Source organism: Urocitellus parryii, chromosome 3, assembly GCF_045843805.1.
Source record: "Urocitellus parryii isolate mUroPar1 chromosome 3, mUroPar1.hap1, whole genome shotgun sequence".
NCBI classification, from domain to species: domain Eukaryota; kingdom Metazoa; phylum Chordata; class Mammalia; order Rodentia; family Sciuridae; genus Urocitellus; species Urocitellus parryii.
Genome location: NC_135533.1, coordinates 79223476 through 79238470, shown reverse-complemented (window position 1 = coordinate 79238470; position 14995 = coordinate 79223476). Strand labels below are relative to the sequence as shown.

General features: G+C 33.9%; 1 protein-coding gene across 1 annotated transcript in view; it reads right to left on the bottom strand.

The window, feature by feature from the left end:
• Window positions 1–4773, bottom strand: part of Abcb5 (ATP binding cassette subfamily B member 5) — a 118641-nt gene extending 113868 nt beyond the window's left edge. The window contains exon 1 of the mRNA XM_026408509.2: window positions 4721–4773. Within this exon, the coding sequence (XP_026264294.2) occupies window positions 4721–4773 (53 nt within the window). The remainder of the gene's footprint in view (window positions 1–4720) is intronic.
• Between the last annotated feature and the right edge of the window lie 10222 nt (window positions 4774–14995).

Below are 14995 nucleotides of genomic sequence, written 5' to 3'. Positions count from 1 at the left end.
CCAAGCTAAAAGAGAGAAAGAGAGACAAAACTCAAATTACTAAAATGTGTGATGAAAATGGAAATACTACAATGGACAGTTGTAAAATTCAGATGCCATCAAAAGCCTACCAAGAAAAAGAAGCCCAGGATCGGATAGATTCTCATCTGAGTTTTGCCAGACCTTCAAAAAAGAACTAACACCAATATGCCTCAAATTATTTCATGAAATAGTAAAAGAATGGAACCCTTCATTCTATGAAGCTAGTATCACCCTGATACCAAAACTAGGCAAAGACACATCAAGGAAAGAAAACTTCAGACCAATATTCCTGATGAGCATTCTTAATTAAATACTGGCAAATCACATATGAAAACATTAAAAAGTGCAGCAAGATCAAGTAGGGTTCTTCTCAGGGATGCAAGATTTATTCAACGTAAGGAAATAAATAAACATAAACATCAATAGACTTAAAGACAAGAATCACATGATTATGTCAATGGATGCAGAAAAAGCATTTGACAAAATACAGCATCCATTCATATTTACAACACTAGAAAAACTAGGAGTAGTAGGAACATACTTCAACATTATAAAAGCTATATATGATAACCTTAAGGCCAACATCATTCTAAATGCAGAAAAATTGAAAGCATTCCCTCTAAAAACTTGAGTAAAACAGGGATGATCTCTTTCACCACTTCTAATCACCATAATCCTTGAAACTCTAGCAAGAGCAATGAGAAAAAAAAAAAGACATTACAGGAACATGAATAGGAAAAGAAGAGCTCAAACTGTCCCTATTTGCCAATGACAAGATTCTATATTTAGAAGACAATAACAACTCTACCAGAAAGCTTCTAGGACTCATAAATGAATTCAGGAAAGTATCAGGGTATAAAATCAACAACCATAAATCAGTTGCATTCCTATACACCAATGACAAGTCATCTAAAAGAGAAATCAGGATAACTATCCCATTCACAATATCCTTAAAAAAAGCAAAACAATACTGGGGAATCAATCTAACAAAAGAGGCGAAAGAACTTTACAAGAAAAACTACAAACTACTAAAGAAAGCAATTAAAGAAGACCTCAGAAAATGAAATGATCTAGCACGTTCTTGAATAGGCAGAATTAATATTGTCAAAAGGGCCATACTACCAAAAGCACTACATAAATTTAATGCAACTCCTGTTAAAATTCCAATTATATTCTTCATGGAAATAGAAAAAGCAGTCATGAAATTTATTCGGAAAAACAAGAGACCCAGAATAGCCAAAGCAATCCCTAAGGAGAAAATTGAAGCAGGAGGAATCACAACAGTAGACATTAAATTAAGTATAGAGCTATAGTAATTATAGTAACAAAAATGGCACGGTATTGGCACAAACACAAATATGAAGACCAATGGAACAGTATAGAAGACACAGAGACACACCCACATAAATACAGTTATCTCACATGAGATAAAGACATCATAAACATATGTGGGAGAATAGGTAGCCTCTTCAACAAATGGTACTGGGAAAACTGGAAATCCATACATCATAGAATTTGAATTTGAACCCCTATCTCTCATCCTGCTCAAAACTCAACTCAAAGTGGATCAAGGACCTAGGCATTAGACCAGAGACCCTGCATTTACTGACAGAAAAAAATATACCCAACCTTTCATCATGTCAGCTTAGAAAACAACTTCCTCAAAGAGACTCCTAAAGCACAAGAAGAAATATCAAGAATGAATAAATGGGATGGTAGCAAGTGAAAAAGCTCCTTCTCAGCAAAGGAAACAATCAAGAATGTGAACAGAGAGCCTATAGAATGGGAGAAAATCTTTACTACCGGTCCCTCAGGTAAAGCATTAATGTCCAGGATATATAAAGAACTCAAAAAATTTAACACCAAAAGAACAAACAAAACAATCAATAAATGGGCACCATAACTGAACAGACACTTCACAGAAGAAGAAATACAGTCAATCAACAAATACATGAAAAAATGTTCAACATCTCTAGCAATTAGAGAAATGCAAATCAAAACTACTCTAAGATTTTATCTCACTCCAGTCAGAATGACACTCTGTGTTTAATAGAAGAAAAAATAGGCCCTAATCTCCATCACGTGGGGCTAGGCCCCAACTTCCTTAATAAAATACCTATAGCACAAGAATTAATACCAAGAATCAACAAATGGGATGGATCCAAACTAAAAATTTTTTTTTTCAGCAAAAGAAATAATATGTGAGGTGAACAGGGAGCCTACATCCTGGGAACAAATTTTTACCCCTCACACATCAGATAGAGCTCTAATCTCTAGGGTATATAAAGAGCTCAACAAGATAAGCACCAAAAAAAAAAAAAATCCAATCAATAAATGGACCAAGGACCTGAATAGACATTTCTCAGAAGAGGATATACAATCAATCAACAAATATATGAAAAAATGCTCTTCATCTCTAGCAATCAGAGAAATGCAAATTAAAACTACGCTAAGATACCATCTCACTCCAGTAAGAGTGGCAGCCATTATGAAGACAAACAACAACAAGTGCTGGTGAGGATGCGGGGGAAAAAAGTACACTCATACACTGCTGGTGGGACTGCAAATTGGTGTAGACAATTTGGAAAGCAGTATGGAGATTTCTTGGAAAGCTGGGAATGAAGCCACCATTTGACCCAGCTATTCCTCTTCTGGGACTATACCCAAAGGACCTAAAAACAGCATACTACAGGGACACAGTCACATCAATGTTTATAGCAGCACAATTCACAATAGCTAAAATGTGGAGCCAACCTAGATGTCCTTCAGTGAATGAATGGATAAAAAAATGTGGCATTTATACACAATGGAATATTACTCAGCAATAAAAAAAGAATAAGATAATGGCATTTGCAGGGAAATAGATGGCATTAGAGCAGATTATGTTAAGTGAATTAGCCAATCCTCCCCCTGCCCCCCTGGAAAAAAAAAACCCAAATGCCGAATGTCTTCTCTGAGATAAGGGGAGGCGACTCAAAATGAGGTTGGGAAGGAGAGTAGGAGAGAAAGATTACCTCTAGATAAGGAATAGGGGTGGGAGGGAAAGTGAGGGAGAAGGGGAATGGCATGGATGGTGGAAGGAGACTCTCATCATTATACAAAATACATGTATGAAGATGTGAATTTGGTGTCAACATACCTTATATACAATCAAAGATATGATAAATTGTAGTATAAAGGTGTATTAAGAATTTTAATGCAAAAAAGATGATAATAATAAGAGAGCTCATGTATAATGGCATAATTTGTCGAGAACATACTTTATAGACAGAGTTACGAAAAATGGTGTTGTGAATGGATAATTATGATTGTAATGCATTCCACTATTGTCATGTATGTAAGAAATAAAAATTAAAATTAAAATTAAACAAACGAGGGAGCTCTAAAAAAAAGAATATAAGCAACAATAAATATTGGGAAAGATGTGGGGGAAAAAGGCAAACTCATACACTGATGGTGGGATTGCAAATTGGTGCCAGCACTATGGAAAACAATATGGAGATTCCTTAGAAAACTTGGATTAACACCATCATTTGATCCAGTTATCCCACTCCTTGGCTTATACCCAAAGGATTTAAAAGCAGCATACTACAGTATTGTAGCCACATCAATGTTCATAGTAGCTCAATTCACAATAGCCAAGGTGTGGAATCAACATAGGTATCTTTCAACTGATGAATGGATAAAGAAAATGTGACATATATACACAATGCAATATTACTCGGCCTTAAAGAAGAATGAAATTATGGCATGTGTTGGTGAATGAATGAAACTGGAGAATATTGTGCTAAGTGAAATAAGCCAGTCCTAATAAACCATATCTTTCTGATATGTGAAATCTAACCCACAACAAAGGAGGGTGGGGAGGGGAAGAATAGAAGTCCATTGTATTACACAAAGGGGAGTAAAGGGAAGGGAGGGGGAGATGGGTATAGGAAAGACTATAGAATTAATTGGACATAACTTTTCTATTCTTATATATGATACATGATCAGGGTAATTCCACATCATGTATAACCACAAGAATAGGTTCCTACTTAGAACAAGTTATGCACCATGTTGTACAACATGCCAAAATGCACTATACTGTCATGTATATATAAAAAGAACAAATAATAATTTAAAAAAAGTTTTCTGATGCAGTTGTTCTGACCCCTAGGAAAATGGTATGCAGGGAGAACTTTCTGGGGGGCTATTTCCTACATTAATAAACCATGTGACATAGAGGAGTCCTCTCCAGTTTTATAGATTGTATATCCAATATATAATTGTATATATATTGTAACACTGTTGTTATTGTGAAAGTCAAAACAAAATAGATTTAAACTATTTTCATTTTACATCTATAAATAAGTTATGTGTGCACAAAATTGTATAAATACATATACACACACAGACATCTATTCAGTAGAAAATTAATGCACCCCATGGAAGGAAGGATGGTAGAAATTGAAATGAAAATTTGCAGACATCTTTCCTGTACATTTACTTAATAAATCTGCTATTTCTGTTGCTGCTACCTGTCCTAAAATCACTATTAAACCAGTTTTAATACTGACCATATTAAAGTACTGCAAAATGTAAGCAGCATTAGTATATTTGAAAAAATTATGACACTGTTGCTATGGATGTGAAAAGAATAAAGTGTAGTTTTAGTTGCACACTAACACTTTTTTTGTAGGATTTAAGGACAGCTTACCCATTTCTCTGGAAATTTTCTTGCATCTCTTCAGTTCTTTGATAATTTGCCATCTTATCTACAATTTAGTTGTTCTGAAATAAAATGTTGTCAAATGTAGCATGACCATGGGAATTTTTTTCTCTTGGTTGATATACAACATTGTTAACATCCCTACCAGTTTCTGAAAAAGCAAGCTGCTCAGAATTAAGACCTACCTACACTTTCACTCTAACCCATGTTTCTGGTTAGGCAGTTTCCTCTAGTTAGGTATATCTCTAAAAGAATTGAAATTTTTCATTGAAATTTTTAATTTCTTCACTTCATTCTTGGTTTAGATTCGAGTTAACAAAATTTTTGGCATGGGAATAAAAGGAGAAAAATGAAAGTGAAAACTATGTGGTTTTCTAGGATGTTGTATTGTACTCCTCTTCTGCCACTGATTTGATTGTAATTGACAAAATACTTGCAGCTACCTCTGATTTAGTTTTCTCTATAAAATAATAAAGTGATGTTGTAAGTTTCTGTTAACTAGCAGATTGAGGAAGTAGAGCTTTCTTGTTCATCAAGTATAAGCAAGTTAAAAATTCTCATGATATGTGGGTAGTTACAAACCAGAATAATTTGAAAATCCATTATCATGAAAACTGTATTATGCATAATACATTCATCCTTTGGATGATACTTCAGGATATTGGTTTATATTAGAATCACCATTATGTTCAGACATTATTAGTTTGTTGTGGATGTATATAAATGTCTATGACTTGATTTTACTCGTTAGGCCATATATTACCCTATGCTGAGATGATTCTAAAGATGTGGATTTCAGTTTTCAAGAACTAAACTTCTTAATGAAGGATTTCAGTGGATCAGAAATGCTTTCAGCGCCCAGAATGAAGGCATGATACAAATAATTACCCATCAGTTTATTCTTGCTTTTTTGGAAGGAAGTACTTCTTATTACTATTTGATATTATACCATCTCAGTAATTTGATATATATGTAAGAAAAGTGAAAAAATAGAGAAGTCATAAAACAATTGGTAAATATCAATCATTTGCATCTTACAGGAATTAACAATGCTACAATACAACATAAATTTATAAAAAGAAATCAAAACAAGACTTACCTTGGAAAGTGCATGATCTTTTTTTCATTTACATCAAGTCATGTATAGTTTTTCTTTCAACAAAGAACCAACTGTACTTCTGTAACAGTGGTTTACCAAACTTGGTTTCTGATCACACCGGTGTCATATCTGATTATAACCACTGATGAATTACCTCGTGAAGCACACTGTGTTCTTCACATCATACTGAACTTGGGAAACAACACCAGCAAAGAAAATGCACTGAACCAAATAAACATTCTTTTTTGCAAAAATTGGTAGTGTCTCTATAGCTAGTTTTCTATTGTTCAGTCCCATAAAATCTTTTTGGTTAGCTGACTTAGTAATTAAGATGGGTAAAATAGATGCCTTTAATAGGTCAATGGGACATTTGCACAGCAAATATTTATTGAGAAATACTTTCTGCAAGGCACTGATTCTACTGCTTCATTACTGTTCTCTGGAAAAAAAAATCATCTTTCTCTGATTTACTTTTGTTGTTTTCCTACATCTATAACACATTCTGCTTTGTATTACAGATCCTACTTGCCTATATTTCTTCACTTCTTGAATTGAGAAAGTATTGAGTTATATGATATACCAATTATTAGTTTATATCAATTAAAAGTTATATTTCTTTTTCTTAAGGAACTTACATCTTATTTTTCTTCTCTATGCTACAGTCTTACTATTCAGTATGGTCTCAGGGTCACCTGCATAGTCATTATACCGGTCATTACTAGAAATGCAAGATTTTTTTAAAAAAGTATCTTAATTTTGTCAAAATGTTTATAATATGAAACTTAAGAGTTTTAATCATTTTAAGTCCAAAATGCAGTGGCATTAAGTTCAAACACAAAGTTGTGCAGCCATTACAACTATTCATGTCCAGAATTTTACACCATTCCAAGGTGAAATTCTGTATTCACTAAACAGTAATTTCTCATATCAGTTTCAGCCTTTGTAACCTTTATCATATTTTCTGTCCCTACAAATTTGACTATTTTAGGTACCTCATGTAACTGGAGTTATACAATATTTGTCCTTTTGTGTCTTTTTTTACTTCACATTTTCAAAGGTTCAGCCACTTATCACAATCTAATTCTTTGCTAAGGCTGAATTATATTCTCTCTCTCTCTCTGTGTATATATATATATATGACATTTTTGTATATCCATTAACCTATTGTTAGATGTTTCTACTTTTGGGAAATTGTGAATAGTGCTGTAGTGAATATTGGTATATAAGTATCTGAGTAATATTTAATTCTTGTTATATCTATAAGCAGAATCACTATATCATTTGGTTGTTCTAAGTTTTTTTTTGGTACCAGAGATTGAACTCAGGAGCACTTGACCACTGAGCCACTTTCCCAGCCCTATTTTGTATTTTATTTAGAGACAGGATCTCACTAAGTTACTTAGCACCTCGAGGCACTAAGCAACGCAGTGAGACTGTATCTCTAAATAAAATACAAAAAAAGTCTGAGGTCTCCCAGAGAGGGAGAGATACTGCCTCCAGACTACTTTCAAGTTCAAGATATTAAGACTAGTATTTCCAGACTTCTAGCCTTCAAAGTCAAGTTTCAACTTGTCAGCCGCCACAATTACATGAGCCAGATCTTTAAAATACCACCCCTTTCACATTCTATTGGTTATGTTTCTCTAAAGAAACCTAACTAATATACCTGGCAAGAAATGAAATAATGAGATGAATAGTACAAAGAGTGACTATTCTAGCTTCTGAGAACACTGAGCAAGAACATTAAGACCTAAAATGGTTTTGCCTACGGATGAGGATGGCTCTCACATTAATCCTTGAAGGATGGTTAAGGTTTCAAGAAGTGGAAATTCATGGAAGAGGAATGGAGGCATAGTTTCAGGAATGCAAGGTGAATTATCTCACAGCAGAAGAATGAGCTTCATCTGTTTAGAGTGAACAGTTCATGCAGAAACAGATGAATTCAGATTGTAGAAAGCATTGAACCAGTTTTTAGAGCAACTATTATAATTTCTGAGAATGAGAGAGATAGAGCCAATGGTATTTGGTATAATTAACCTGATGTTAGTGGCAGACTGAAGAACAAGAGGAAAGATAGGATTCCAGTAGACTCATTATGGTCTAGTTTAATAGCAGTGAGATGGACATATCTGAGAGAGATTTTAAGGGAAGGCTGACAGGATAGATTTAGAGGACAAGAAAGAATAAAAGGTAAAAAGTTCAATGATTAAACTTTAGAAACTTGGAATAACAGAATAGCAAAGATAAAAGTGGGGAATTAGGAGAGAGAATTCATTTTGGGGAAAAGGTGACATATGGTTGAAATATTCTAGTTTGGGTTGATATTAACGTCAAGGTGAAAATATCTACTACGTAGATGGAAATGTGGCATTGATAATCAGGAAAATTGCCAACTTAGAGATATGCTTGCAGTGGTCATCTGTGCAGAAGGAATATCTGAACTTGTTTATTAATCTAATGCTATTATGTAAAGCACAGGGGAGTAATGTTACACATGGTTGAAGGTATTACTTCCAGAGCAGCAGGAGAAGTTTCTGCGTTAGGGGAGATATTCTCTGAACTGGCCTATATTGTAGCCACTGGGCATATGAGCCTATTAACCACTAGCAATGTGCCTTCCAAGAATTGAATATCTAGTTTTGTTTTTAAACTGACACAATAATTATGCATATTTATAGGATACAGTGTGATCCTTCAATATATGTATATAGCATATAATGATCAAATCAGGATAATTAGCATTTTGTTGTGTTGGGAAACTTCAAAAACTTCTACTTATTTTGAAATATGTAATAAATTGTTGAAAACTGGAGTGACTCACTTTCATGTACTATAAAACATTATAGATCTTGTTCTTCCTATCTAACTATATTTTGGTACCTATCATCCACCCTGTCTTCCCCATCTCCTTCCTACCCTTCCTAGCCTTTACAGATCACTATTCTATTCTCTTCTTCTGTAAGAGTAAACTTTTTAGCTTCCACAGATGTGGTACTTGTTTTTGAATTTTTATATAACATTGATTTAATTTCTATCTTTATTGATATATAATTGACAGACATAATTGTATAAGTTTAAGATATACAACAAGATGATTTGACCCACACACACACACACATACACACACACACACATTAAGAAATGATCACCACAATTATGTTAGTTAACACATCCGTCACTTGACATAGTTACCTTTTATGTATGTGTGTGTCTTGAGAATACTTAAGATCCACTCTCTTAGCAAATAGAAAATACGGTAGGACTTATTCATCTTATAACTGAGAGTTGGTACAGGTTGACCAACCTCATTCCCTTTCCTCCACTTTCCAGTCCTTGGCAGCCACCATTCTGCTCTGCTTTTCTGAGTTTGATGTTTTTAGGTTCTACATATAAGTGAAATAATTTAACTTAAGATAGTGCCCTTAGGGTTCCTCTACATCAACACATACCACAATTTCTCTGCCCATTCATCTGTTGACACACACTTAGGTTGTTTCCATATCTTGGCTATTATGAACAATGCTGCCATGAACATGGGAGTACAGAGTCTTCTTGTATAGAGATACTGCGTTAGTTTCCTTTGGATGTATTCCCAGAAGTGGGTTTCTGGGTCACATAGTTGTTCTATTTTTAATTTTTTCCTAATTTGAATTATTTTATTTAGAAATTTTTAACTAATATATGAAAATTGTACATATTTTGGGAGTGCCAATGTGAGGTTTTAATATATATATATATATATATATATATATATATATATATATATATATATACACACACACACACACACACACACACACACACATTGTGTAATGTTCAAATCAGGGTAAACATATTTTCTATTTCCTCAAACAGTATCATCTCTTTATAGTGAAAATATTCATAATCCTATGTTCTAGCTTTAAAAAATATCTAGTGTAAAATTGTTAACTATAGTTACCCTTCTGTGTAACAGAATACCAGAATTTCTTGTTCTTCTCTAAATACAACATTGTATTCACTGACCATCCTCCTATCCCCTGCCCTTGCCAGTCTTTGGTGACCACCATTCTACTACTATGAGTTTATTTTTTTCAGATTCCATATGTGAAGACATGAGGTTTTTGGCTTTCTGCATCTGGTTTGTTTTATTGAGCAAAATGTTCTCCAAATTCATCCATGTTGTTGCAAATGATAGAATTTCCTTCTTTAAAAGCTGAACAGCATTTCACTATTCATTTATACATTTTTTAATTCATTGATCTATTGATGAACATTCAGGTTGATTCCTTATTTTGGCTATTGTGAATAATGCTGTAATGATTGTGGGGGGTGCAGATATCTTCTTGACATACTAATTTAAAGTCCTTACAATATATACCCAGTGGTGAGATTGCTGAATCATATGGTAGGTAGTTCTGTTTTTAGGGTTTTGAAGAGCCTCCATACTGGAACTTTGATGGGGCAAAGGAGAGGGTGGGGTGGGAATGGGCCTGGGGGCAGGAAAGATGGTGGAATGAGATGGATTACATTATTCTAGGTACATGTATGATGGCACACATGGCGCAAAGCTACATCATGTACAACAAGTGAAATGAAAAGTTGTGCTGCAATTGTGTACAATGAATCAAAATGCATTCTGCTCTCATATATACCTAATTAAAATAAATAAATAAATAAATTAAAAAAGGGAATTCCATACTGATTTCCATAAAGGCCATACTAATTTAGACTCTGACCAACCTTTATCCAGTTTCCTATTATTAACATCTAACATCAGGGCAATTGATTTGGAGTATAAACTTATTCCTGCATTTCTACAATAAATTGTTCATGGTCAAAATATTTATTCTTTTTACATATGGCTATGTTTGATTTTCTATTATTTTGTTTATAATTTTTGCTAATGAAAGAGATTTATGTGTCTTTTTCTTATAAGGTTTTTTTCAAATTATAGTGGTTTCACAAAAGAATTGGGAATTGTTCACTGTTTCATTGAAAAAGTTTAAAGAAACTTCTTGAAATAGATTATAGAAAAGCAGAGCAATCTTTCTTAAATATTGGGAAGAATGTATTAATAAAGCCCTGTTGGTCTGGACTTGTTTTGTGGAAGTTTCAATTATGGAATATAGCTCTTCAATAACATTGGCTATTTCAATTTTTTTTTCTTCTTGTGTCAATTTTGGTGAGTTGCATTTCAAAAGAAATTTGTGCATTCCTTCCAAATTTTCAATTTTATTACCTAAAATTATTGGTAATAACCATTTTTATCTTTTTAATGTATGAAGGACACATTCTATCTCTAACATTGATGACTTATTCTTTGTCTCTTTTTCTGTCTCAATTAGGAGTGCTTTTTAAGCAAAGTCTATTTGATTTTTAATGAGTCCACTTTTGTCTTTACCATCTTTTACCTGCTTCATTATTTTTTCTTTTCCTTTTCTCTCTTCTACTTTCATTAGATTGTATTCTAATTTTTCAGGAGGAAAAATTAAATATTTTTTGTATCAGTTCCTTTGAAATATCGTGTACACTGTATATTACAAAATACATCAATTTTAATGCTATTATTTACTGAGTTTTGGGAAAAGCATGCATTTCCATATTGTCACCACATTTAAGATATGGAGCACTTTTATCAATCCTAGGACTCCTCTTATGATTTTTTTCCAGTCAGTCCCTTTCACCCTTAGCGCTAGACAACTGCTGCCCTGCTTTTTATAATAATACACAGGGTGGTATTTTAATAATTTCATAAAGGAGGGAGACCAAGATGTTGGAATACAGGAGGTCACTTTCTTGACTTTTCTATGGCATGAAACCAAGAAAGCAGATAGGCACCTCTGAGTAAGGTATAAAAAGGAGGAGACTTTACTGGGAATTAATACTGGACATTAAAAACATATCCAGTACTGAAGAGATTGAATAAAATAAAATAACGAATAAATCACCTGCCTCACTGCCACTACCACCAGCGCCAGCCACAGCAGTAGCCCCAGGAGCAAAGTAGAGGGATAAGAGAATCAAAGGAACCAACCTTTTTAGGAGACCTGAGGTGTGTCTGGGTATGGAGAGATCAGAGATCAACTTTTTCTGAGGCTGGCATTGAACTCAAGGTCCTCCTGCCTCAGCTTCCCTGACCACTGGGATTACAGGTGTGTACCCCTGTGCCCAGCTAGTGTGTATTCTCTTTTTACCTTGCAGTTTTGCTCACTATGTTGATGCATGTATTAGCGGTCCATTCCTTTCTAGTGATGAATAATATCCCTTTATGTAAAATATTACTGAACTTTGTTTAATCATCTATTATTGAACATTTGGGTTATTTCTATTTTTTCCTATTATAAATAAAAGCTACTCTGAATGTTTTTGTATAATTTTTTTTTGGGGGGGCACTTCTGGGTATTGAAACCAGCACTTTACCACTAAGCTATATCTCTAGTCCCTTTTACCTTTTTATTTTGAAACAGGGTCTTGCTAAGTTACTGAGGTTTCCTCAAATTTGCGATTCTCTGTCCTCGGGCTCCTGGGTCTCTGTGATTGCAATCATGTGCAGTTCCTGTATACCTTTTTTTTTTTTTTTTTAGTACATTGTGTTCTTTTTTTCCTTTTCTTTTTAGATCAACACATACTTACAGACATTTATGAGGAACCGTGGGATGTTTTGATTCATATATATATATTAGATAATGATCTAGCCACTTTAATTAGCATATTTATCCCCTTAAATTTTGTCATTTCTTTACAGTAAGTACATTTGAATTCCTCTCTTCTCTTTTGACATATATAGTGAATTATTTTACCTTTTTGTCCCATAGAACTCTTGAATTTATTCTCCCTGTCTAGTAAAGTTGTACCCACTGATTATTGTCTCACTGTCTTCCCCCCTACACTCCACATTCCACTCTCCCCTGTCTCTGGGAACCACTATTCTACTTCTAATTTCTCTGATATCAAATGTTTAGATTCTATGTATGATTGAGGTCTTATAGTGTTTCTCTTTCTGTACCTGGTTTATTTCACTCAATATCCTGTAGGTTTATCCAAATTGTTACAAATAGCAGAATTTCAAGTTTTTCATGGCTGAATAGTATTCCATTGTATATATGCAGCAGATTTTCTTTATCCATTTGTCCACTGATGAACAATTAGATTGATTCCATATCTTGGCTTTTGTGAGTAGTACCACAATGAACATGGTAGTACAGGTTGAATGCACATTTTCATTTCTCATGGGTAAATACTGAGAAGAAGTTACCAAAGTGTTTTCAAAGTAGTTGTACCATTTTAATGTCAGTTAAAATCTGTTATTGGAACAGAGAAGGCTGAAGTACAGTGATTCTCAATACAAAGCATTTAAATGATTCAAAAGGGCTCAAATGAATTAGAGTATAAATAGAAAATAGAGTATAAATAGAGAACAGGTTACTTTAGCCACATTTATTTACAAAAATTGTTAAAAATAATTGTTACATAATTAGAAAGAAAATATAATAATAACAGATATTTTATTTTGCATAGACTCATTGGTTAAATGATAGTAAACTATCTCACCATAATAAAAAATACTTTATTTTAAATTTTTAAACTGTATTTGCGCCATGAGTGTTCATTCAAGAAAAAATTCTATTTGGAATTTTTCACAATTATGAGAAATACTTAAGAGCAGAGTATAAGTTTGCTACTTCAAATATTCCAGAGGATGAAAACATCCCCAATTATATACATTTTCAGACACAATAACAAATATAAAAACTATGAAGAAGAGGAGAAAATATCAGAGTAACTATTTTTCTCTTCCACTTATCTCAGATAAATGTCTATTTAAGACAGAGATGTACTGCAGTGACCGTAGGAGCTATTATCAGCTGACAGTGTGTGGAAAATTGAGACTCTTCATTCTATTTTAGAATTTTAACTTTTTCTACCATTTCAGTAAGAGTATATAGATATGCTTTCACATAGAAAGTTATCTTTATGATCTGATATTCAGTACAATATCAATTTTATTCAGTGTGTTTGTGTGCTGTGTTCAAAACACCTCTGAAATCACAGGAGCATAGAGGAATAAGAGGTTTTAAAAGAGTCTTGCCAGGCTTGGTGGCCCATACCTGTAATCTCAGTAAGTTGGGAGGCTGAGGCAGGAGCATAGCAAGCTGGAAGCCAGCGTGGACAACTTAAAGAGACTTTATCTCAACATGAAAAATAACCAGGGGTTGGGGGGTTGTTGGTTCAGTGGTAGAGCGCTTACCTAGCATGTGTGAGGCACTGGGTTTGATCCTCATCAACACATAAAATAAATAATAAAATGAAACAAAGGTAGTGTGTCCGTCTACAACTAAGAAAAAAAAATAAGAAAAGAATATAAGATTATGTATAAGAATATAAGAAAAAGAACCAGGTCTGGGGATGTAGCTCAGTGACAAAGTGCCCTGGGTTCAACCACCAGTTCCAAAAAGGGGGAAAAAAAAGTGTTTGTGAGAAAGTTTCTTTTAGTGACACTGTAATCTTGCCACCAGTTCATGGGCCACACTGTCAACCAAATTCTCAGCAGGCTTTACTTACCACATTTCCCCAGAATTCTAACCCTGGTCTCTCTCAAAATCCATGGGAATAGAATGGTCAGTTTACTTTGGTTTGAGCCTAAATGAACTCTTTAAAGAATCTCTTTAAAGCAGTCCATTAAAAATCCTCCCACCCTGGAAGTTTTCTGCCAAGACTAACTCAAAACCACAGAAGATGAGGGTTGGTTTCAAATTGGAACCTGTGTGGGCCTTGAACTCAGCAAAAAGCCATCTTTAACCGAAACTCAGAATGTTAAACATAAGAACACAAAGTAATTTTCCATACCCATGAGAATTTGGGACAAAACCATGAAAGTACAAGGGAATTCCCCAAATGAAAATTAAAAAAAATTTTTTTTTTTCAAGTGAAATGAAAGAATCTCAGTGATCTCTAGAGAAGGGTTGGGTCTTAGACAGGGCAGAAATCTGACCCTGCCATGGAGTCATTTTGTGATCTGGGCTTAGCTACATAGTCTCTTCATGTTTACTCTGTTTCCTAATAAAGTAAGTAATTATCTTGGTGACTAATCCTTTATCCATTAGCTATATGTTTATATTAGGAAAAAGTTCACTGCTTTATTCTTATTAGAGTTAGCACTGGTAATAACAGCTCCCACTATG